General features: G+C 44.1%; 1 protein-coding gene across 10 annotated transcripts in view; it reads left to right on the top strand.

The window, feature by feature from the left end:
- PUM1 (pumilio RNA binding family member 1) overlaps positions 1-18,735 on the top strand; it is a 50,203-nt gene extending 31,468 nt beyond the window's left edge. For 8 of the 10 annotated variants that reach the window (XM_083370044.1, XM_083370045.1, XM_083370037.1 and 5 more), the window contains exons 11-22: positions 763-901; positions 1,036-1,179; positions 2,562-2,852; positions 4,911-5,147; positions 9,062-9,329; positions 10,290-10,419; positions 10,738-10,872; positions 11,760-11,897; positions 13,272-13,397; positions 14,589-14,710; positions 15,749-15,941; positions 16,935-18,735. In XM_083370044.1, the coding sequence (XP_083226170.1) occupies positions 763-901; positions 1,036-1,179; positions 2,562-2,852; positions 4,911-5,147; positions 9,062-9,329; positions 10,290-10,419; positions 10,738-10,872; positions 11,760-11,897; positions 13,272-13,397; positions 14,589-14,710; positions 15,749-15,941; positions 16,935-17,066 (2,055 nt within the window). In that variant the 3' untranslated portion in view covers positions 17,067-18,735. The remainder of the gene's footprint in view (positions 1-762; positions 902-1,035; positions 1,180-2,561; positions 2,853-4,910; positions 5,148-9,061; positions 9,330-10,289; positions 10,420-10,737; positions 10,873-11,759; positions 11,898-13,271; positions 13,398-14,588; positions 14,711-15,748; positions 15,942-16,934) is intronic. The other 2 variants (XM_083370043.1, XM_083370040.1) reach the window with 1 other exon arrangement.
- The last annotated feature ends 3,650 nt before the right edge of the window (positions 18,736-22,385 follow it).

Here is a 22,385-nt window from a genome sequence, read left to right as displayed (position 1 = left end):
CTTGCTATGTAAAACTACAATAAAATAGGACAGACGCTCATTGTGGTACTCATGAATTTATATGTATACCTTGTATTTCTTGCAGCAATCCATTAAGACTAATTATGGATAATGATGAGGAGTATTAAGCTTAGTTAATTATACTCAGCCATGAAAAATCCAGGTATACATATCAATGGTGTCATTTTGGGCTAGAAATACTCCATAAAGGAAACTCCATTTTTTAATTTTTTTCTGAGTGAAAATCAGGAATCTGTGCCGCTGTTGAAAACCAACCTTTTCAGGGTCCCTTAGCAACTTTGCCCTTACAGCCCAGCACATTCTCCACCCCTCCTGATTTTTTTTAATTCTTTTATAAAAACAGCCCTGAGAAGTGGCAATGCTTTAAAGCAGAGTTGTAGCCTTAAGCATAACCTACATTTCTAGTGAGACATTCTTAAAAAATTGGGAGGCAGTAGACCAGAGCAAAGACAAGGATAAACGTGATAGGCTGGAGACCATCATGGGACTCTAGAAGGAATGATGAGGAGCAGTTGAAAAATTGAGGTTTTAGAAAAAGAGCGTGCAAGGTTTGACTGACTAATAAATGTTTCCTCTAGCCCAACTTTTTATATATATGAGACATTCAGTGGAGGTGTTTTAGGGGAGATGGCTGGTTCCAAAATATAACAAATAAAAAGGGATGTTCTGTGTTAATTTCACCATTTTGTTTTCTACTCTTGATAGTGCTGATACCTGATAACCTCCTTGCTTTTCTCCAAGGTTCTCCGGGGAGGAGCCAGCCAGCGTCCTTTGACCCCAAATCAGAACCAGCAGGGTCAGCAGACGGATCCTTTAGTGGCTGCAGCAGCCGTGAATTCAGCTCTTGCTTTTGGGCAGGGGCTGGCAGCAGGAATGCCAGGTAAGAGCTTATTTCCAGAAGAGCTGTGTGTGGGGTGTGTGTGTGTGTGTATGGCAACACACACACCAACCCCCCCACACACACACCAGTATTGTAAAGACGATTCCTTATAACGGTCCCATCTGTCTTCATAGGTTACCCAGTCCTGGCTCCAGCTGCCTATTATGACCAAACAGGTGCTCTTGTGGTGAATACAGGGGCAAGGAATGGCCTTGGGGCTCCGGTACGACTGGTGGCTCCTGCCCCTGTCCTCATCAGTTCCTCAGCTGCACAAGCAGGCAAGTCTCTGTGGGAGCACCGCAGTCGGATGCATCGTCCGTTTCAGCAACTCTGTGAAACTGTTAGATGTAACGGGTATCAGAATCCAGATGGAACACTGATGGTTGCATAGGACTTAAAAATCCATAGAAAACACGAAATACGATGTTGTTAACTATGGAAAAGGCAAGTCCTGCCTAGCATGTTTGCGAGCCAGGAGGTGTCGTTCCCATTTAGCAAACTGGGCCCAAGCATTCTTCCCTCATGCAGACCAAACTGGCGTTTCGTTTCTATGCATATGTGATTCTTAAATTATAACACACAGAGCAGGGATTCTAGTTGGTAAGTGTTGAATCTACCGTCTTCCAAGCCTGAATTGGTGGTATTCTCACATTATATTTAGCTAGGATTTTTTTTCAATTGAAAAAAAAAATTGAGTGTTTCTTGAATGATCGACCGTGGCTAGATTTGCACATAACACTTAAGATACAAGGTTGGCAAATCACGTTATGCTAATCTTTCCTACTGTGGCTTAATATTACATGTTAACCAGGTGATTGTTTTATGCTTTGTTTTAGTAAGCTAGAGTTTGTTTTTTGTTTCGGGAGAAGGGCGGTATAGAAATAGTATTAAATAAATAAATAAAGCACAATTGCTGGTTTGCATGTAAGCAGATTCCAAACTGCCACAGCAGTAAAAGTACTTTGCTGTTTACAAACTCACTAGAAAGAAAAGGAGGGTATGGAATGTTAAGTGGAAAGCTGGTTCGCTATCATGGCAAATCATTTAATTTGATTGCCAGTGTGATAAGACTCTTCTCCCAACCGTTTAGAAATTACTGGTCCAAGTGATACACATAAAAGTTACCGATGGCCTTTCCTGGAAATGAATTTGGATGCATAGCATTCTGTAAAATAAATGCCGTATAGATAGTCCTCGACTTAACGGCTACAGTTGAGCCCAAAATTTCTGTTGTCAAGTGAGACCCTTGATAAGTGAATTTTGCCCCATTTTACGACCTTTCTTGCTTCCGCTGTTAAGGGAATCACTGCAGTTGACAAGCTAGCAACACGGTTGTTAAGTGAATCTGGCTTCCCCATTGACTTGGCTTGTCAGAAGGGTGCAAAAAAAAAAAAAAGTGACCCTGGGACGCTGCAACCCTCATAAATACGAACCAGTTATCCAGCATCTGAATTTTGACCACGTGATTCTGGGGGTATTGGAAAGCTCGTAACTCTGAAAAACGGTCATAGGTTACTTTTTTTCTCGGTGCCCTTGTAACTTTGAACGGTCATTAAATGAACTGTTATTTATTCAGGCTGGGTGAGGTTTCCCATTCTTTGCCTTGTTAATGTTTCTCTCTCTCCCTACCCCCTACCCCCTCTCCCTTTCCCTGCGGTAGCGGTTGCAGCTGCTGCAGCTTCAGCAAACGGTGCTGCGGGTGGCCTGGCAGGAACGACCAGCGGACCCTTCCGACCTCTTGGGACTCAGCAGCCGCAGCCGCAGCAGCAGCCCACCAGCAACTTGGCCTCCAGCTCCTTTTACGGCAACAATTCCCTAACGAGCAATTCGCAGAGCAGCTCGCTCTTTTCTCAGGGCTCTGCCCAACCTGCCAACACTTCCCTCGGCTTTGGGAGCAGCAGTTCCCTTGGTGCTACCCTGGGGTCTGCGCTGGGAGGTTTCGGAACAGCAGGTAGGAAGGAGCGGCAGCTCTCCCGGAGCGAAGCAAACAATATTTTATTTTATTTTATTTATTTATTTTAATTCCATTTATATCCCGCCCTTCTCCGAAGACTCAGGGCGGCTTACAAGCTTAGCAGTAGCCTTCATTCTATGTATATGCCTGCTTATTAGGGCTTTCATACACCCCCCAAGCGGCATTATTACAAAGTCAGCTTAATTGCCCCCAACAATCTGGGTCCTCATTTTACCTACCTCGGAAGGATGGAAGGCTGAGTCAACCTTGAGCCTGGTGGGACTCGAACCTGCACTAATTGCAGGCAGCTGGTGTTACTTAAGGAGGCATTAGCCCACTGCTCCACCAAGTCATACAAGTCATACAATATGACTTGTATGACTTGCCTCCGGAGGAGGGAATGAGAATTTTGATGTCGGGTCAGTTCTGAATAAAGCTCCCGGTTCTTAATAGACCCAGTGAAAATCCTTTAGGACCGTGGTGGCGAACCTGTGGCACGCAGAGCCCTCTCCATGGGCACGCACGCTGTCGCCCCAGTCCTAGGCCTTCAGCTTGGTTTTATGAAACCTTTTTGCTTTAGCCCTCCGCCGCCGTGTGCAAAAAAACCCCTAAACGTTCAATCAATTTCAACTTCTCGGAAAAAAGATCTCGCAAAGTTGGAATTGATTGATTGAACTTTTTAGTCCCACCCAGTCTGCCGTTGCTGCCACGCCCACCCAATGGGCCACGCCCACCCAATGGGCCACACCCACCCGACACCCGACAATGCATAAGTGGGTTTTGGGTTGCAGTTTGGGCACTCCGTCTCTATAAAAGGTTCGCCATCACTGCTTTAGGACGTGACCCTGGGCTTACACATTGGTCTAAAGCCAGAGTTTTCTCAGGGTGTCTCAAGAATTAGGTTCAGACAACACAGCCGTATCAAATAAATCACAGAAGTCCCTCCGTGAGGGAGATTGGTGGTGGTTAAATATGACAAATAAGTATGACTTAGCCCAGTGTGTTAGCACAACTTACATTTCAGCTCGTTGATGTCTGTATATGAAGGAATATTTATTGCTGTGTTTTATTTGTTTGCGTTTTCCTAGCCTTTTTTGTGGCCTCCCCTATCCTATTTAAACACCTACCTCGAAAGTATTGTGTTAAAACTGTGACTCAGCCAAGGCTTCCTAGTAAATTTTGTTCCGGCCTCTGAATCTCAGTACTTCAACCATTACATCTCACTGGCGCTTTGCTAAATTGCTGAGAAAGTGTCTGAGAAAATCAGTCTTTCTCAGAGAAAATCTCTTACGAGGAATGCCACATCCCTATCCGTAATTTGATCCCTCTATTTCTAGAAATCTCACGTGAGAAAATTAAAAGGGTGTGTAAAACAGGACGCGAGCATTCCAGCCAGATTTTGATTTCAAGAGTTTTCCAGATTTTATTTTTTTTAAAAAAATTATTTTAAAATTATTTAATGTGGAGAGCGCTGTCATGCCTGTTTCTGTTAATGTGAAAGAATTTTGGTAGCGTTAGGAGATAATTCCCAATCTCTCAGTTTTGCTTTGATAATTAGATTTAGATTTAGATTTAGATTTTATTTAATTTGTATACCGCCCTTCTCCCTAGGGACTCAGGGCGGTTCACAGGGCATATATAAATTACGATACAAAAGTTAAAATAAGATTAAACCAATGCCCAGTTAAAAAACAATAATACAATGCTAAGAACAACAATTTTAAAAGCCCATGTTCCCCCATCAGGCCAGACCAGCTAATTCAAATAGGTGGGTCTTCAGGTCGCGACGGAAGGTTCGGAGGTCTGATGTCATCCGGAGCTCCACCGGCAGTTGATTCCATAGTGCCGGAGCGCCCACAGAGAAGGCTCTCCCCCTGGGGGCCGCCAGTTGGCATTCCCTTACCGGAGGCACCCTGAGGAGGCCCTCTCTCTGGGAACGCACAGGGCGGAGGGGAGTTGACGCCGGCAGCAGGTGGTCCCTGAGGTATTCCTCCTTCCCAGTATCCTTCTTTTCTTATTGATGAAACCTTTCGCTCCTCTCCTTTCTCTTTTCAGTTGCCAATTCCAACACAGGCAGCGGTTCTCGCAGAGATTCCCTCACCGGCAGCACCGATCTCTACAAGAGGACTTCCAGCAATTTGACTCCTATAGGACATAGCTTTTATAATGGCCTTGGTTTTTCCTCTTCACCTGGCCCAGTCGGCATGCCTTTACCTAGTCAAGGACCTGGCCATTCTCAGACTCCTCCGCCATCTTTGTCTTCTCATGGCTCTTCTTCAAGCTTAAACCTTGGTAAGGGCACTGCTGTTCTCACACGTTAAACCTGCATCTGGGTTGAAGCTGTGGCTGCCCCTCACTCATTGTTTCCCGTCTGGTCCACTGCTTGAAACTTGCTGTCCTCTAGATCAAGGGTCCCCCAACCCCTGGTCTGTGGACCGGTACCGGGCCGCGGCATGCCAGCGACCCGTCCACACAAACGAGCAAAGCCCCATCCGCGGGATGCAGGCAGCACACAAAACCACCCCCCCTCCGGTCTGTGGAAAAACCTCTCTCCAACAAACCAGTCCCTGGTATTCAAACTTTTGGGCATCTCTGCTCTAGAATGGTTTGGCTAACAGCCTAGGTCAGCCAGTTCAAAACATTGAGAGGATCCTATTTTGTCTATTGTTATGCTATATTGCTTGGGTAGGGACGCGGTGGCTCAGTGGGTTAGGACGGACTTGTATGCCCTTAGGGCGGTTCCTGCCTCATGGGCGCGACCTGTCGCCTGTTTCCATACTCCCCTTAATGACGGGCCCAAGCTTTGGGACTCCGAGAGGTGGTTGGGCTTGGATAGGGGCCTCGAGTTAAGACGCGCTAAGAGGCCCCTGATCAGATTTTTAGCCGGTTATTTTAAGAGGTTAGGGAGGGGGAGGGAGGGTGGGGTGGGGAGGGAACCTGTAACCGGCACTCAGTCTGGTCCTGTTAGAGGTCCTGACGGGACGGGGTTGAGGGAGGTGGCTGCTGGCGCTGGGAATGTGGGGGTGGGGCATCGAATCCCCACGGCGATAGGGTATGGCAGCAGGTGTTTGCGCGGAGGGTCATATCAACATCTGGGATCGCGCCCCCGCTATCTTCGAGCGGTGGCGCGCTCCGACCCTCCGGTTAGCACCCTCTTACCCGGGGATGAGGGTGATCAGGCCCCTGAGCTCAGGCTGGTCTATTTTAACGCTAGATCCGTAGTTAATAAAGCTCCCCTCATCCGTGATCGGATCGAGGAGGAATGTGCGGATCTAGCGTGCATCACGGAAACTTGGCTGGGCTCGGAGGGAGGGGTGCCTCTCACCGAGTTATGCCCGCCGGGTTTCCGGGTGCTGCACCAGCCACAGGCTCAGGGCAGGGGTGGTGGGGTGGCAGTGGTTATTCGGGAGACTTTGTGTCCCCGGGAGGCCACCATTGTCCAGATGGCCGGGAGTGAAACCCTCCTCTTGAGGTGTGGTCCTCGGGTTCAGTTGGGCTTGTTGCTTACATACCTGGCGCCCAGCTGTGTGGCAACAGCCCTGCCCGAGCTGCTCGACACCCTCTCAGGGTTGGCGGTGGAGTTCCCCAGGCTTGTAGTCCTGGGTGACTTCAACCTGCCATCACTGGGAGGGTCGTCGGAGTTAGCTCGGGAGTTCATGGCTTCCATGACAGCCATGGGCCTGACCCAGGTTATTGAGGGCCCGACTCATGAGGGGGGTCACACTCTCGACCTGGTGTTCCTGTCTGGACAGTGGTTGGATGATCTGGGAGGGGGTGCTCCATCCATCACCCCTCTGTCATGGTCAGATCATTACCTCCTGAGGCTGGTTTTCCGTCATGCCATCCCCCGCCGCTGGGCGGCAGAGCCGACCAGGTGGTTCCGCCCCAGGCACCTAATAGACCCAGATCGGTTCCAGAGGGCGCTTGGGCCTATACCTATCACCTTTACCCACAGCCCAGTCGATGCCCTGGTGGAGGCCTGGGAAACGGCAGCCACCAGGGCACTCAACTGCGTTGTACCCATGCGACCTCTGACCCGACGCAGATCCCGTTAGGCCCCATGGTTCTCTGTGGAGCTCCGGGAGATGAAGCGGCGGAGACGAGGTCTAGAGAGCGGTTGGAGATCCAGCCGATCCGAATCCGACCGATTGCAGTTAAGAACCTTTATAAGGTCTTATCTTGCGGCGATAAGGACGGCGAAGTCTAACTACTTTGCCGCCCTTGTCGCGTCCGCAGATAATCGCCCGGCCGCCCTGTTTAGGGTGACTCGCTCCCTCCTTAATCAGGAGGTGAGAGAGGATCCCTTGCAGGGACGAGCCGAGGAGTTTAGTCATCATCTGGCGGACAAAATCGCTCAGATCCGGACCGGCTTGGACTCTGACTGGGCAGAGTCTAATGTGGAGGAATCAGGCGGTCTTGAGCACGTTATCTGGAATGAGTTCGACCCTGTTTCCCCTGATGATGTGGACAGGATCATGGGGAGACTGAGCACCACCACCTGTTTGTTGGATCCGTGCCCTTCCTGGCTAGCTTATGCGGCTCGGGAAGGAACACGAGGCTGGTTCCATGCAGTAATAACTGCTTCCTTGAAGGAGGGTGTCTTTCCTGCCGCCTTGAAGGAGGCGGTGGTGAGACCCCTTCTCAAGAAGCCTGCTTTGGACCCGGCTGTTTTAAACAACTACCGTCCAGTCTCCAACCTTCGCTTTCTGGCGAAGGTTGTTGAGAGCGTGGTGGCGCATCAGCTCCCTCTGTTCCTGGAGGAAACTGATTATCTGGACCCGTACCAATCGGGCTTCAGGCCCGGACACAGCACGGAGACGGCATTGGTCGCACTGGTGAATGATCTCTGGAGGGCTAGGGACAGGGGTTGCTCCTCTGTCCTGGTCCTATTAGATCTCTCAGCGGCGTTCGATACCATCGACCATGGTATCCTACTGCGGCGTCTCAGGGGGCTGGGAGTGGGAGGCACCGTTCTACGGTGGTTCTCCTCCTACCTCCAGGGCCGCTCGCAGTCGGTGTTGACAGGAGGGCAGAGATCCGCCCCGAGGTCTCTCATTTGTGGAGTTCCTCAGGGGTCGGTCCTCTCGCCTCTCCTGTTCAACATCTATATGAAGCCGCTGGGCGAGATCATTCGTGGTTTTTGGGTGGGCTATCACCAGTACGCTGATGATACCCAACTTTTTCTTCCACCCCGAACCAACCCAGTGATGCCCTCTCCGTGATGTCCCGGTGCCTGGAGGTGGTTCAGGTCTGGATGGGGAGAAACAGGCTTCGTCTCAATCCCGCCAAGACTGAGTGGCTGTGCATATCGGCATCTCGGGTTAACCAAGTTATTCCATCCTTAATGATGGGGGGTGAGGTGTTACCCCCCGTCGATAGGGCTCGCAACTTGGGCGTCCTCCTGGATTCACGGCTCAATTTCGAAGACCATATAGGAGCCGTGACCAGGGGGGTTTTGCTCAGGTTCGCCTGGTGCGCCAGTTGCGTCCCTATCTGGACCGAGACGCCCTACGCACAGTTACTCACGCGCTTGTGACCTTCCGTTTGGACTACTGTAACGCTCTCTACATGGGGCTGCCCTTGAAGACCACTCGGAGGCTTCAACTGGTGCAGAATGCGGCCGCGCGAGTTGTAATGGGGGTCTCCCGATACTCCCATGTAACACCTCTACTCCGTGAGCTGTATTGGCTTCCGGTTGCCCTCCGGGTGAAATTCAAGGTGCTGGTTATCACCTATAAAGCCCTACATGGCCTGGGTCCGGGATATCTGAGGGAATACCTGCTGCCGGCATCAAACGCCCTTCGCCCAGTGCGCTCCCACAGGGAGGGTCTGCTCAGGGTCCCGCCGGTAAGAGATTGCCGGCGGGTGACACCCAGGGATAGGGCCTTCTCGGTGGGAGCGCCTGCCCTCTGGAACCAGCTGCCGGTGGAGCTGAGAACTGCCCCCGACCTCCGATCATTCCGCCAGGGCCTGAAGACCTGGCTCTTCGAGCTCTCGGGCCCAGACTGAGGAGAAATTTTTAATTTGGGGTTCTTTTTAATTGAGTACAGGGTCAATTTAATATTTTTTAATTTGGTTCTTAATTTTTGTATTTTGGATTTTTAATTCCCTGTAAACCGCCCTGAGTCCTCAGGGAATAGGGCGGTATATAAATATAACTAAATAAATAAATAAAATAAATAAATATATATTTAAAATCCTTGCAGGAGGTCTCACAAATGGAAGTGGCCGTTACATCTCTGCTGCCCCTGGAGCTGAAGCCAAGTACCGGAGTGCAAGCAGCGCTTCCAGTCTCTTTAGTCCCAGCAGCACCCTCTTCCCATCCTCGCGCTTGCGTTATGGGATGTCCGATGTCATGCCCTCCGGCCGCAGCAGGCTGCTCGAAGACTTCCGTAATAACCGGTATCCGAACCTGCAGTTGAGAGAGATTGCTGGTCACATTATGGAATTTTCCCAGGATCAACACGGATCAAGGTAAGTGGGGAGAACTAGCAGAAGAGAACTTTTATAGAAAAGAATGCAAGGTCTTTGCCCCCCCTTTCCCCCCCCCCCAGGCCAAGCATAATGTTCGAGTGGCATTCTGCGGGACTGCTCTCCTCGAAGACGACTGGGCCCTGCAAATTCAGATTAGCCTCTATTTATAACGGGGAGGTTTTTGTTTTGGTCCCTTTGAGTCAGTCTTCCTTCCTGGCAAGTACGCAGACAAAGCCATACTATTCTTGGCAATTTTTTCCCCAGAAGTGGTTTGCCATTGCTTTCTTTCTAGCCCTAAGAAACTGACCCAAGGTCACCCATCTGCCTAGAATGTGACCAATATAATTACATGTTTCATCCTCTTTTCACATTAAAACCATTGGAATTTTGAAGAGGCCTGGGGAGATCATTGAAGCCTTTGGGAACGGTGGGTGGCTGAGTTCATTCCTATAAATGTCAGAAATAGTTTAAGGAGCAAGACAGTATGATGCACTGGCAACAGAAACTGCATAAAATTGTCTGATTGCCACTTAAAGCAACTTAAAATCCTGGCGAGTTTTAGCTATATCATTTCCATAGAGTGAAGCCCTCAAGAGTCACTTGTTTTTAGAAACTTTTTTTTTTTAGAAAGCTCTGGTTCAAGCAGCCGTCCCGAGGGAAAGACAGGGAGGAGGGTTATTATTGTGTAGAAAGGTTTATATGCTTCAGCGTGCCAGTAGCAATTGGTATCCTCGGATTTATGCTTATTTTGAGTTAAAATCAATAGGGAATTGCTGGCTGGAGGGTAATGGATAAGTTAATCCAGTAGAAAGTCTCAGTGCTGTTTTTTTATTCGTTTTTTTTTTTGTCAGGCGAATGCTAGGCATAGTTGTCTTGACTTCAGTCATTTCAGTTTTTTTTTTAAAAAAAATACATCAACATCAGCCATACAAATTTCTTGTTTAATTGTACCCTCCCCAGGTTTATCCAGCTCAAACTGGAACGTGCCACCCCAGCTGAAAGACAGCTTGTCTTCAATGAAATCCTACAGGCAGCCTATCAGCTGATGGTTGATGTGTTTGGAAATTACGTAATCCAGAAATTTTTTGAGGTGAGTTCTGTTTACAGTGCTATTTCCAGAGAAGGTACTGTTTCCATCTGGCTTAGCCGCAAATTAAGTGGAATGATTCAGGAGTTGGCCAACCTCTCAGGCGAACATCACCGTCTCCTTCCTACCTCTAATCTCATCTAGTCACAATGATGTCACCTTGTGAAATCTCCTGTGAGAACGCAGAAACTTCCTGTGATTCAGCGGTCTTGCAAAAAAATTTGGCCATTTAAGAATGTTAAATCAGATGGGTTTTAACCTACTCTGCATGTTTTTGATAAAGTCGGAAATATGTCTTGTAACCGCTGTCATTGCTTCTAGTTTGGCAGCCTAGAACAGAAGCTCGCTTTAGCAGAACGTATCCGTGGCCATGTCCTCTCCTTGGCTTTGCAAATGTATGGCTGCCGAGTTATACAAAAAGCTCTTGAGTTTATTCCCCCAGACCAGCAGGTAATTGTAAGTTTCCATTTTACTTTTTATCTCTTGATGTTACATGTCAGTGTTGGCTTTCATTTTAAGCTAAATTACCTTAGGCTTTGTCTTTGTGATTTTTTTTTCTTCTCCTTTTAGTGGTTGTAATGTATCTATTCTGTGACCTGTGTACGTGTTACAAATAGTGAAAGACTTTTGGGGAATGCAAGACTAGGTGTTGGTGGGCAAGGGGATGCTGTGTGTTCTTCCCAGATCACGTTTGCCATAAAGGTAGTGAAGAAAATAATAAAAGGTCTTGTGCAGTCTTTGCTATTTTCTTGTGGGGGGGTGGGGGTGGGGTTAGTGGTGATTGCTAGCTAGGAGGAGCTACAGTTGGGACATTCCTCTCTTGAGATAGCCCACAGCCCATTGAGCAAAATCTGCTCTTTGTGATTGGCAAGCTCAGATGCGTTTTTTTTTTGGGGGGGGGAAGTGAAATAATAGGCCTTTGCAAAATGTTTTGAACTCAAAACATCCTGCGTTTGAAAGACTTTGTTCCCAGCTCAAGACTGCTGTTTGGATGCTCTTCTGACCATTCCAGAAGAGTTTTGAAACCATCCCATTTTGTGCTTGAACCTGAAATCTATCTATGAACTATAAGCACTTGGGTGATCAGAGCAATATCATGTCATTTCCAGAGCCATGTTGGGTTTGAATTTGTTTGCACAAGCGATTCAGTTCCTGCCTATCAGAAAGAGGAGATAGGAGAAGCTTCATTTGGCCCAAGATCCGTGAGAATCTTGCTGATCAGTGCTTGGGAGTTTAAGAAGAAGAATCCTCTTAGCTGGTTCTCAAGGCCTGGTTGTTACAGTGCCTGCTCTCTCTGGTGCTGGTGGTGCTTTCTCTGTGTTTCTCTATCCCTTCTTCCATAGAACGAGATGGTCCGAGAACTGGATGGCCACGTCTTGAAGTGTGTAAAAGACCAGAATGGAAATCATGTTGTGCAAAAATGCATTGAATGTGTGCAGCCACAATCCCTGCAGTTTATAATCGATGCATTTAAGGGGCAGGTAAGAAGGTGTTTGTGTGCATATTTGACAGAGAATGTACACAGACATTAGGAGGCAGGGAAATTGGTGGTAAAAGAGCAGGACTTGAAGGAATTAATTTTGGATACTCTTACCTTGAGTTAAATGGCAGGATGATGATGATCAGATACCAGATCATTTAAATGCTTTGTTTCCTTGAAAAGTTACACTTAGTGATCTGATCTGTACCCTTTGTCTGCTGCTGTCTAAAAGGTAAAGGTTCCCCCGCACATGCGTGCTAGTCGTTTCCAACTCTAGGGGCCGGTGCTCATCTCCGTTTCAAAGCCGAAGAGCCAGCACTTGTCCGAGGACATCTCCGTGGTCATGTGGCCGGCATGACTAGATGCCAAAGGCGCACGGAACGCTGTTACCTTCCCACCGTAGTGGTCCCTATTTTTCTACTTGCATTTTTACGTGCTTTCAAACTGCTAGGTTGGCAGAAGCTGGGACGACTAACAGGCGCTCACTCTGTTACGCGGCACTCGGGATTCGACCCGCCAGACTGCCGACCTTCTGATCGACAAGCTCAGCGTCCTAACCCACTGAGCCACCGCGTCCCGTAGCCCATTTTCCCCCCTCATTTCTAACTGGGGATGCTATTACCATTGTTTTTCCACCAATATGTATATTGTTTTATAGAGTAACTGGTAAAGTGTTGGGAGAGGAAAAGAGCAGTGGAAGATGGAAAGTTTCTTCGTACATACACATGTGTGGGTATGGATGTATATCTCCACGTTCCTGCCTTGCAATGCTTAAATTCCAAGTATTGTCCCAAAGTCACTGAGCAAATTTTGGATCAGTTCTGTTATAAATACTTGGACTGAAATTGAAGTGCTGAAAAGCAGACATCATCAAAATGAGCTAAGTTTTGAGAAGGGATTGAAAGTCCACACATCCTATGGTCTTGGGAATATATCTCTCTGTATAAATAACAACCAGTTTTTTAAAAAAAAAGTATTTCAATCCTTCGGCAGGATTTTAGGGCCCTGCGCATGAAGTGCACAAAGGAGTCATGTGCATTTCCGTGTTCAGGTAATCCAGTATGCAGTAGGCCAAGGCTACCTTCTCTTTTCCAGAACTGCAGGAAAATAAGGTAGTTCAAGATGACAACATTTTGAAAGCTCAAAATGACCATTTTTCTCCCAACTGCACCATGTAATCATCAATCTTAACATCAAGTTTTAAAATGTGCAAAGAATTCAGTTTCACAGCTTTTGGAGCCTGGCAGTGAGTGATAACTAGCGAGTATTAAATATTTGACATGCTACCTTGCCTGTTGTTTTTTGTTTGTTTTAAATTTAGGCTGTTCTGAATAAGGATTTTTACCCTGTCCTCACCTCTGTCTGTTGAACTCAGGTGTTTGCCTTGTCAACCCATCCATATGGCTGCCGGGTCATTCAGAGGATCCTTGAACACTGTCTACCTGAACAGACCCTCCCTATCCTGGAAGAGCTTCATCAACACACAGAACAGCTTGTACAGGTAATCTGTCAAATCATAAATGAAATTGGACAGTGTTCTAATACTTGGATGTTCTCCAGATATGTGGTCGGTTTTCAAAATTCTCAGCAATGACAATGCTGGGTAGGCCAATCTGGAAGTTCAGCAACTCACATCCAGAAGATACCAGATTGGAGAAGGGCAGAAAAATAGGATATCTGCCTAATCCTTGTTTAGCAACTGCCTTGCTTACTGACCATTACAATAGTGATGAAAAAGTTATTTGATGACCAATACTTGCATGTATGACCTTAGCAGATTGGTAAAGCAAAGGAATGCTGAAGTAAGATCATGAACGTAGTTATGGTTTCACTTAGGTGTTGATCCCAATTGTGGCTAAACAAGGACTATCATACGCATACCTTGGCAACTTTAAGATGTGTGGATTTCAACTTGCAGAATTTTCCTGCCAGCATAGCATAGCTGGCTGGAGAATTCTGGGAACTATAGTGCACACAGCTTCAGAAAGCCAAGGCTGAAAAACATTGACTACCTATACTGTTGAAGGTGTTAAACTGGCACTAGGAAAACAGAATAACAGAGTTGGAAGGGACCTTGGAGGTGGTCTAGCACAATCCCCTGCTCAGGTAGGAAACCCTATACATTTCAAATAAATCATCTCTTCTTAAAAATTTCCAGTGTTGGAGCATCAACAACTTCTGGAGGCAAGGTGTTCCATTGATGAATTGTTCTAACTTTGGGAAATTCCTCCTTAGTTCTAAGTTGCTTCTCTGCTTGATTAGTTTCCACCCATTGCTTCTTGCCTTGCCTTTCAGATGCTTTGGACAATAGGTTGATCACCTCTTCTTTGTGGCAGCCCCATAGACATTGGAACACTCCTATCATGTCACACCTAATCCTTCTTATGTAGCAACTGGTTATCATATTCAGCCCACCAGTCTACCTCTCACACTTTTTGTAGAGAAATATAGAACAAAGCATTGTGTTAAGTTCCTGAATAAAAGGTGGGATGCAGAAAGAATTGATGAGAAGACAATAGTTTTGATGAAGAAAGAATTGATGAGAAGACAATAGTTTTGGTACTCCATTTCAGAAGTGAAAATTGTAGTTAGCTTGATTACAGCCTGGCTTATTACACAGTACTGCGTAATTACAATCATGTTTTAAGAATGTTTAGCAGAAAAAAGGGTTTCCTGTTGTCTACCCAAACAGGATCAATATGGGAACTATGTTATCCAACATGTACTTGAACATGGGCGACCTGAAGATAAAAGCAAGATAGTGGCAGAAATTAGAGGCAATGTGCTTGTATTGAGTCAACACAAATTTGCCAGGTATCGTTATATTTCTTTTTATGTCCTTATTTCTAAATAATTAGCTCTAGGAAAAATACTGAAGTGGGAGGTTCGTTTATCATATACAGAAAAAAGAGCTGCTAATTCAAAATGAAGGTTCAGGATTCATCTTAATGATAAAATATTTAGTAGCTTCTCTCCTGTCCCACAAACGTAATTTTAGATCTCTTTATTGGGCAGAGTTGCATAGAGCAGAATGTGGCATTGGGAAGGTGGGGAGAGGCTAAAGGGTAGTGAAATGATGAATTCTGCATGAGTAGAGTTTAAATGCAGTCATGGAACAGACCAAGATGAAAGATTAGATTATCACTTGGTGATGTGTTGCTTAGTTTTATCCAGTACTGCCCTCTTATGAAACATAATTCAAATCCTTGGGTGTCAAGAGTGTTTGCACCAATACGTTTCTCCAAATCAGGACTGAGTATTATCTGATTCCAGCTGGGGGCAGCTTCTGTGCAGTGTAATGTAGATACTAGAGGAGGATGAAGCTGTTACTGCTTCAGGAACTAAGAACATCCAAGAGCAATTTTGCTGTTGACATAAAGCAGTGTGCAGTGTATATTCAGCATGTCTTTAGAATCACAATCTTTGTTCTAGCCCAACCAACTATTTTGTGTTTGTCAATTCAGGAGGCCTTTAAGGGTAGGTGAAGAAGTTGGAGATGGGTACGTGCTATATTGTAAAGCACTTGTTTTTGAGATAAATGTAGATAGTAGCTATGTGCATTATTCCTAGTTGCTCTTGATACCACTGAGTCAACATTAGCATATTTTAAAGCTTGTTTATAGAAGACACTGTTATCTCAGTCTCAAGCTAAAACTCAGTCCTGACCATTTATTTTAATTTCTGAGTCTGCATTCTTATGTAACGATAAGGGGAAAGCTGTTCAGATGTTTTGTCCTTTCTGGATGTGCGTATCCACACTTAGAGATGCGTGAAATACTTTGCAAAATCCATTGATATAGATGCCTGTTGGGATGCCTGCCAATAACCTGTAGCCTTTCTGACTTGCTGCAGCAATGTTGTGGAGAAATGTGTCACGCATGCCTCCCGCACTGAACGAGCCATGCTGATTGATGAGGTGTGTACTATGAACGATGGCCCTCACAGTGCCTTATACACCATGATGAAAGATCAGTATGCCAATTATGTGGTACAGAAAATGATCGATGTGGCAGAGCCAGCCCAGAGGAAGATTGTGATGCACAAGGTGAGTCGATGGCCTAGATTTGCCCATTTTATTTTGTTGGAATACAGCCAGTGCAGAAATCATGAAAAGACATTTCTTGGAGGTACTACCCAAGGACCTGAAAGATGCCACTACCCCTTCTCAGTTGTCCTGATTAGGGCAACAGAAGCTGTCAAAGCTGCTGTTGTGTTTTTGTTATAGGGTGGCATCTTGAATGATGTTTTGGCATTCACTTTCCCTACTAAAATACCAACAATGTTTAAATTAACCGTATTTGCTGGTTTTGCATTATTCAGTTTATATATTAGTGAATAATCATGAAGAGGATCATGACAATGCAAATGATAATCTGTGATGCAGGGGTCTCCAACCATAACAGGCCATGCAAGCAGCAGCTGAGTGTGTGCACATACAGCTCCATTTGTGCGAGCATGTGTTCTTGCTGCTCACAAGGAACCTTACCTTTTCCCACCCCCACCCCCACCCCACCGGGTCCCACCAAGCTGGAAAGTTTGGGGACTGCTGCTGTAATGCACAATCATGATGACTACCAAAGGCTTGGCTATCACATGTACATTAAAATACGTTATTTGGGAGGATCCCAAATCTTTCTTGGAAGGAAGTGCATATGTGTCTCCCTAATACTGGCTAGTCAGAACTTGATACCTCTGTTTTGCATTTTACTAGTTGAACAAAAGTTCCCAAGGTTGATCATCTCTAGTTTGGCTTAGTTTCATTGGTCTCTGAATTCACCTTTACAACAGATAATGGCACTATCTGTATGAAGGCAGAAATTGTTGTTGCCATTTGCTGCCTAGTTCATGGTTTGCATTTAATCCACTCTGTGGCAGCTTGAAAGATCCCACCAGACTGTTTATTTCAGGAGTACTTGTGTAATCCAGGATGATAAGCAGATCTGATGTTTCATCATCCTATGTAGTTCAGCAGTCATAGTTTCATGTGAGTGTGCTTGTGAACCAATGGTGCTTAAATTCCTCTGCCCTCATCCCCTAGATCCGACCTCACATTGCCACTCTCCGCAAATATACTTATGGAAAACACATCTTGGCCAAGCTGGAGAAGTATTACATGAAGAACGGGGTTGACCTTGGACCTATTTGTGGACCACCAAATGGCATCATCTGAAACAATGAGCTACAGAAGAGAATTTGTGACCACAGTACCTGGAATACACAACCAGCAACCTGTCAAGTTCTAATATATACTTTGAAAAATATTCATGGTTGCTCAACATAGATATTATGAGAATGACAAAATAAAACTAATCAACAAATTTAAACAGGAAAAAAAAAGCTGGGAGGGGAGGCAAAAAAGACCCTTTGTAAATTTCTTTAATTTTATCCTGCATAACATGTACTAATTATTTTTTTAAATTGCCCTGCTGTTTCAGTGGTGTATAGAATTCTTGTACATAGGCAACAGATGTACATGGAAAGCCACATTTTTGTTCATTGATGTAACTATTTCAAATATGGAAAACTTTCAAGGTGGCTAATATGAAATTTAAAAAAACAAAAACATTTTTAACTCCTCTACCTTACAGGAGAGCTTTTTGGAAACAACTGTTTTGTTCTCTTTTAGTCCACACTCAAGGAGAAGTTTTAGTTAAATTGCGCAGAACTGCATTTAACACTGTTTATAAATTTAAAAAAAATCAGTTTGCTAAAGCTTCAATTTAAGGTAAGTTTTTAAGTTTCACAAACTTTTAAAAATTCCTTTTTCATAGTACAAAGTGCTAAAAAATTGAGCTTAGCAGTCAATTTTGGGGGGGAAACATACACACCAAGAGTTTTTTTAAAAAAAATAGCTGGTTGGTGTGTGGTTACTGCCTACTACAGTTCTTCTGTTAACACAGAGGCAATTTTTTTTAATTATTTAGCATGTAGAAAAAAAATCCAATTCAACTTTGGTCTTGCTTCTATAAATATATAGTGTATACTTGGTGTAGACTTTGCATATATAAAAATTTGTAGTATTTTCTTGTTTTGATGTCTAATCTGTATCTATAATGTACCCTAGTAGTGGAACATACTTTTGATTGTACAATTGTACATTTGTAAACCTCTGTAATGTAAATGTGGAGAAGTTTGAATCAACATAAACCCATTTTTGGTAAGAAAATAAATTAGCAAAACCTGTGCATTTCAGTGTATATTCACCCCTTTTATGGTCGTAGCATATAGTGTTGTATATTGTAAATTGTAATTTCAACCAGAAGTAAATTTTTTTTTCTTTGGAAGGAAATGTTCTCTTTATACAGCCTGGTTAATGTTTAAAAGAAAATGCTTGGGTTTTTTTTATTTGTCACCTAGTCAAAAGAGTAGCAATCCTTTCTAAATGTTACAAACGATTCAGTTAAAAAAATAGCGTTTATTTGACTCTTTGAAAAAGAAAAGCAATGTTTTACTTATTTTGTGGCAGTAAAAAACAACACACCCCTTATTCCTTTTCAATCAGAGTCCCTCTTTCACCTTGTAAAGTGTGAAATCACTTTGCCTTTTTGTACAGAAGATAAAACTGTATTTTGCATTTTGTCTACTTGTAAGTGAATGTAACATACTGTCAATTTTCCTTGTTTGAATATAGAATTGTAACACTACACGGTGTACATTTACAGAGCCTTGTGTATATTTCCAATGAACCTTTTTGCGAGCACACTTGTAACCATATGTGTATAATTAACAAACCTGTGTATGCTTATGCCTGGGCAACTATTTTTTGTAACTCTTGTGTAGATTGTCTCTAAACAATGTGTGATCTTTATTTTGAAAAATACAGAACTTTGGAATCTGGACTTGTGTTTCATTTGAGTATTTTCAATATAATGCACCAGGACGAAATATTCTAAATAACTCTCTGTCTTTCTGATTTCACCATGCGCTTATGCAGTGCTTTTAAAGAAATAGTTGTATTTTGGGGTGGGGGTGGTGGGGGGATATTCTATTGCTTGGTTCCTATACAGATCTAAAGGTGGCTTATAGTCTTAAGACACAGCTAGCAGGAATCACCCATAATCTGAAGCTATAAATTAAGTTTGTAGGTTACAATGAATGTTCTGTGTCAAAATAATTCAGAATATGGATTAATGTCATATATGAGTTAATCCACTGTATTTATATATTGGTTTTATCCCTAAGCATTCAGTGAAATTTTGTATTGATTTTTAAGTCCAGAGAGGAGGAGTTAAAGATGAGGGGAAGTACTCGGATGTAGGTAAAGTTCTTGTGATTGCATGATGGTTACATAATGAATGGCAAATGTTATTTGCTGAAGATGGTTCTAGGCAGAAAGGACCAAGATGATATGCTAATGTAGGGAACTTCACTTAAACCAGGGGTCGGCAACCTCGGCTCTTTTATGACTCGTGGACTTCAACTCCCAGAATTCCTGAGCCAGCACAGCTGGCTCAGGAATTCTGGGAGTTGAAGTCCACGAGTCATAAAAGAGCCGAGGTTGCCGACCCCTGACTTAAACCATCAGTCTTGCTTCCAATGGGAGATAAGGGTATTCACTTGTTTCTTACGGTGATAGGGTTCCTTTAATTAACCAAAGGTGTATCTAATACTTTTCTTTATGGAGGGCTGTCTTCTGAATATTATTTATTTATTTATTTATTTATTTGGTTTATATACCACCCTACTCCCAAAGGACTCAGGGTGGTTTACAAGGCAAAATTTAAAAACAATACAATACAAAATTAAAATTAAATTAAGTCTAGCCGCAAAAAATTAAAATCACAATTTAAAAACATTAAAACCTCTCTGTCCAGACCGGATAACTCAAAGAGCCAGGTTTTTAGGTCCCGGCGAAATGAACGAAGGTCGGGGGCAGTCCGGAGTTCCGTTGGCAGTTGATTCCATAGGGCAGGCGCACCCACAGAGAACGCCCTCCCCCTGGGGATCGCCCGTCGGCAATCCTTGACTGGCGGGACCCTGAGGAGGCCCTCCCTGTGGGAGTGCACAGGACGATGGGAAATTGACGCTGGCAGCAGGTGCTCCCTTAGATAATCCGGGCCCATGCCATTTAGGGCAGTAATATGGGCAGTAATAGTTGAAATATGGTAATGGTAAACCATGATATTTTTTTTGAACAAACAGCAATGTTAAGTCAAATCCCAACCACATTACGAGAACCTGACTTCGATCTATTCAAAAGTAAATCCTCTTCAGTTCGGTGGTGTTTGCTCACAAGGAGGGTAGGACTGCAACTATCATGGAAGCCAGTTTGTTGGAATTCTTAAGAAATGCATAAAACCATTCTAGAAGAAATGTTTTTAAAAGGAAATTTATATACAAGTTTACAATCTTAAATAAAATTCCCTGTGACTAGGAGAGGGCATCCGTTCTTATTTGAAGACTTCAAGTGGCTAGCTAATATATTTTAAAAAGTGAATAGTGTTTAATTGACCTGTAGGCTCAAAATAATCTAGCCTTTTTCAACCGTGTTTTGTTTTTACGTCATTGTAAAAAAAAGTCTATTTAAAGTACAGCATAATAGTTTTATTTTAGACTTTGTTCAGTGCGCGTTTTAGAGAAACACAGTTGTGGAATCTAGGTGCCCAATTTAGGCCACTTGAGGGAGCTGCAACCTGTTTCATAATTCCAAGAGGGTCTGCAATAAAAGCCAAGTAAAATATACAGCACCTTCTCAATTAAGCTTCCATAGACCAGAGCTTGGTTTTTCAGGAATGGATTGATGGTGTTCAAACAATGTACTAGGCCATCCTTAACAGTAACCAAGGTAAAATTTGTGAAAATGTGCAATGGCCTGATTAAGTATGCTGTGTGAACACAGCCAAAAAAAGAGGGAAATGTATGACTTATCCTAGGTATAGTCTAATTCGATTGACACATCATGATAAATCACATTACCTGTTTTGGACTTAGTGATACATTAAGCCAATCATTGATTTGAAATCTGTGGTGTATGGCATGGTGCTATAGTTGATTCAAGCTACTGTGGCTTATTGAGCAAACCAGAGTTAAAACATTCCTGGTGTATTTAAAACTCTTATGGGAGTCAAGGCTTGTTTGAACACAAATATTACAGTTTTAAGTGTTCAAAGAGTGTTGAGACTTAAGTTGAATCTATTTTGCATATAACATTTACTGCACATTTTGCCTCTGTATATACAGTGGTATCTTGGTCCTCGTCAATTGGTTCTGGGAGATACGAGTACTGAAAAGTACCAAAAAACCCATATGACTCAACATGTGACCCTTTGTTTTGGCTGGAAAAGGTAACGAGTCATGAGGCAGTTAACACTGACAAGCTCTAGCTTGTGTGTCAAGTACCAAACAAACGGATAACCAGGACAAAAGTTTCGCGTCAATATGCATCAAGGGCCAAATTCAACAAGTTTTAAAAACAGTGGAGTACTGAGGTATGGCTGTAATCGGCTCCTGACCTTTTAAGATGACCAGTCTTGGAGGGAGGAATTATGTCTAATAGTGAGCATAGGGATGATGTCTACAAGTCCAGTGAAAGATCGAGCAAGAAGCCATTGACCAAGGGTCATCTTCCAGATGAGATGGAAATTTCTTAATGCCATTTGGATTCCAGTTTTTATTACCTAGGAAAATTTTTGAAAATCTCTGGTAGAGTGATCATGCTGGCATCTTTAATTAGCTTCAGAAATTTGTAAGCCTTTCTATCCTGATCTAAATCTATAAGCAGAGTGCAAGAGGAAACAGTATTTTACTCTAGTTTTTATAGAATATTATGCCACCAAGAATGGCTCAGTTACCATGGTACAAATATCTCACACTCACATGACATCACAAACGGCTTCAGGAACCGCATATAAAGAAGCAGCAATAGCTGCCGCTCTTACTACAAGCAAGCCAAGCCAGGGAAAATAATCAACTACCAAACATCCTCTATGTTGCATCATAGGAAAGGGCTACTGTCCATCCCCCATGATGACACATCTCACCATGCAATAATGATTAATGGCAACAAAGTCTGGGATGTCCAATCTATCAACTCATCAACCCCATTCATGCAACATCACCATGCAGACACGTGCTGCGAAGTTTTAACACAAAACTGCAATAAATCTCAAGAAACATCTCCACCAGTGGCTTATTCCACCACACATCCAGCACAATGGAGAGAAAAATAGATGGACTTTCTTCATGAGCCTAACTGGGGGTAATTGCTGCTGGGCTCCTCCCACCCAGAAGAGACAACATCAATGGCAAATCCCTATGACAAATATCAAAATGGAATAACCAATGAAGTAAGCCCACTCCATGAACCTATCTGGAAACAACCCTCATTGGACTCTCCTTCTGTAGACAAGGTGCCATCAGTAATTGTTCCTCCTCATGGCTATCATCTGGGGATTGACAAAGAGCCAGGTCTTCTCCATGAGCCCATCTTGGAGCAACCACCAGTGAATTCCATTGAAACAGAAGCAATTCCACCTGTGGTCATTCCTCC

The sequence above is a fragment of the Vipera ursinii genome (assembly GCF_947247035.1).
Source record: "Vipera ursinii genome assembly, chromosome: 9".
In the NCBI taxonomy this organism is placed as follows: Eukaryota; Metazoa; Chordata; class Lepidosauria; order Squamata; family Viperidae; genus Vipera; species Vipera ursinii.
Note: the sequence above shows the minus strand (reverse complement) of the source record. Positions and strands in the feature narration are given on the sequence as shown.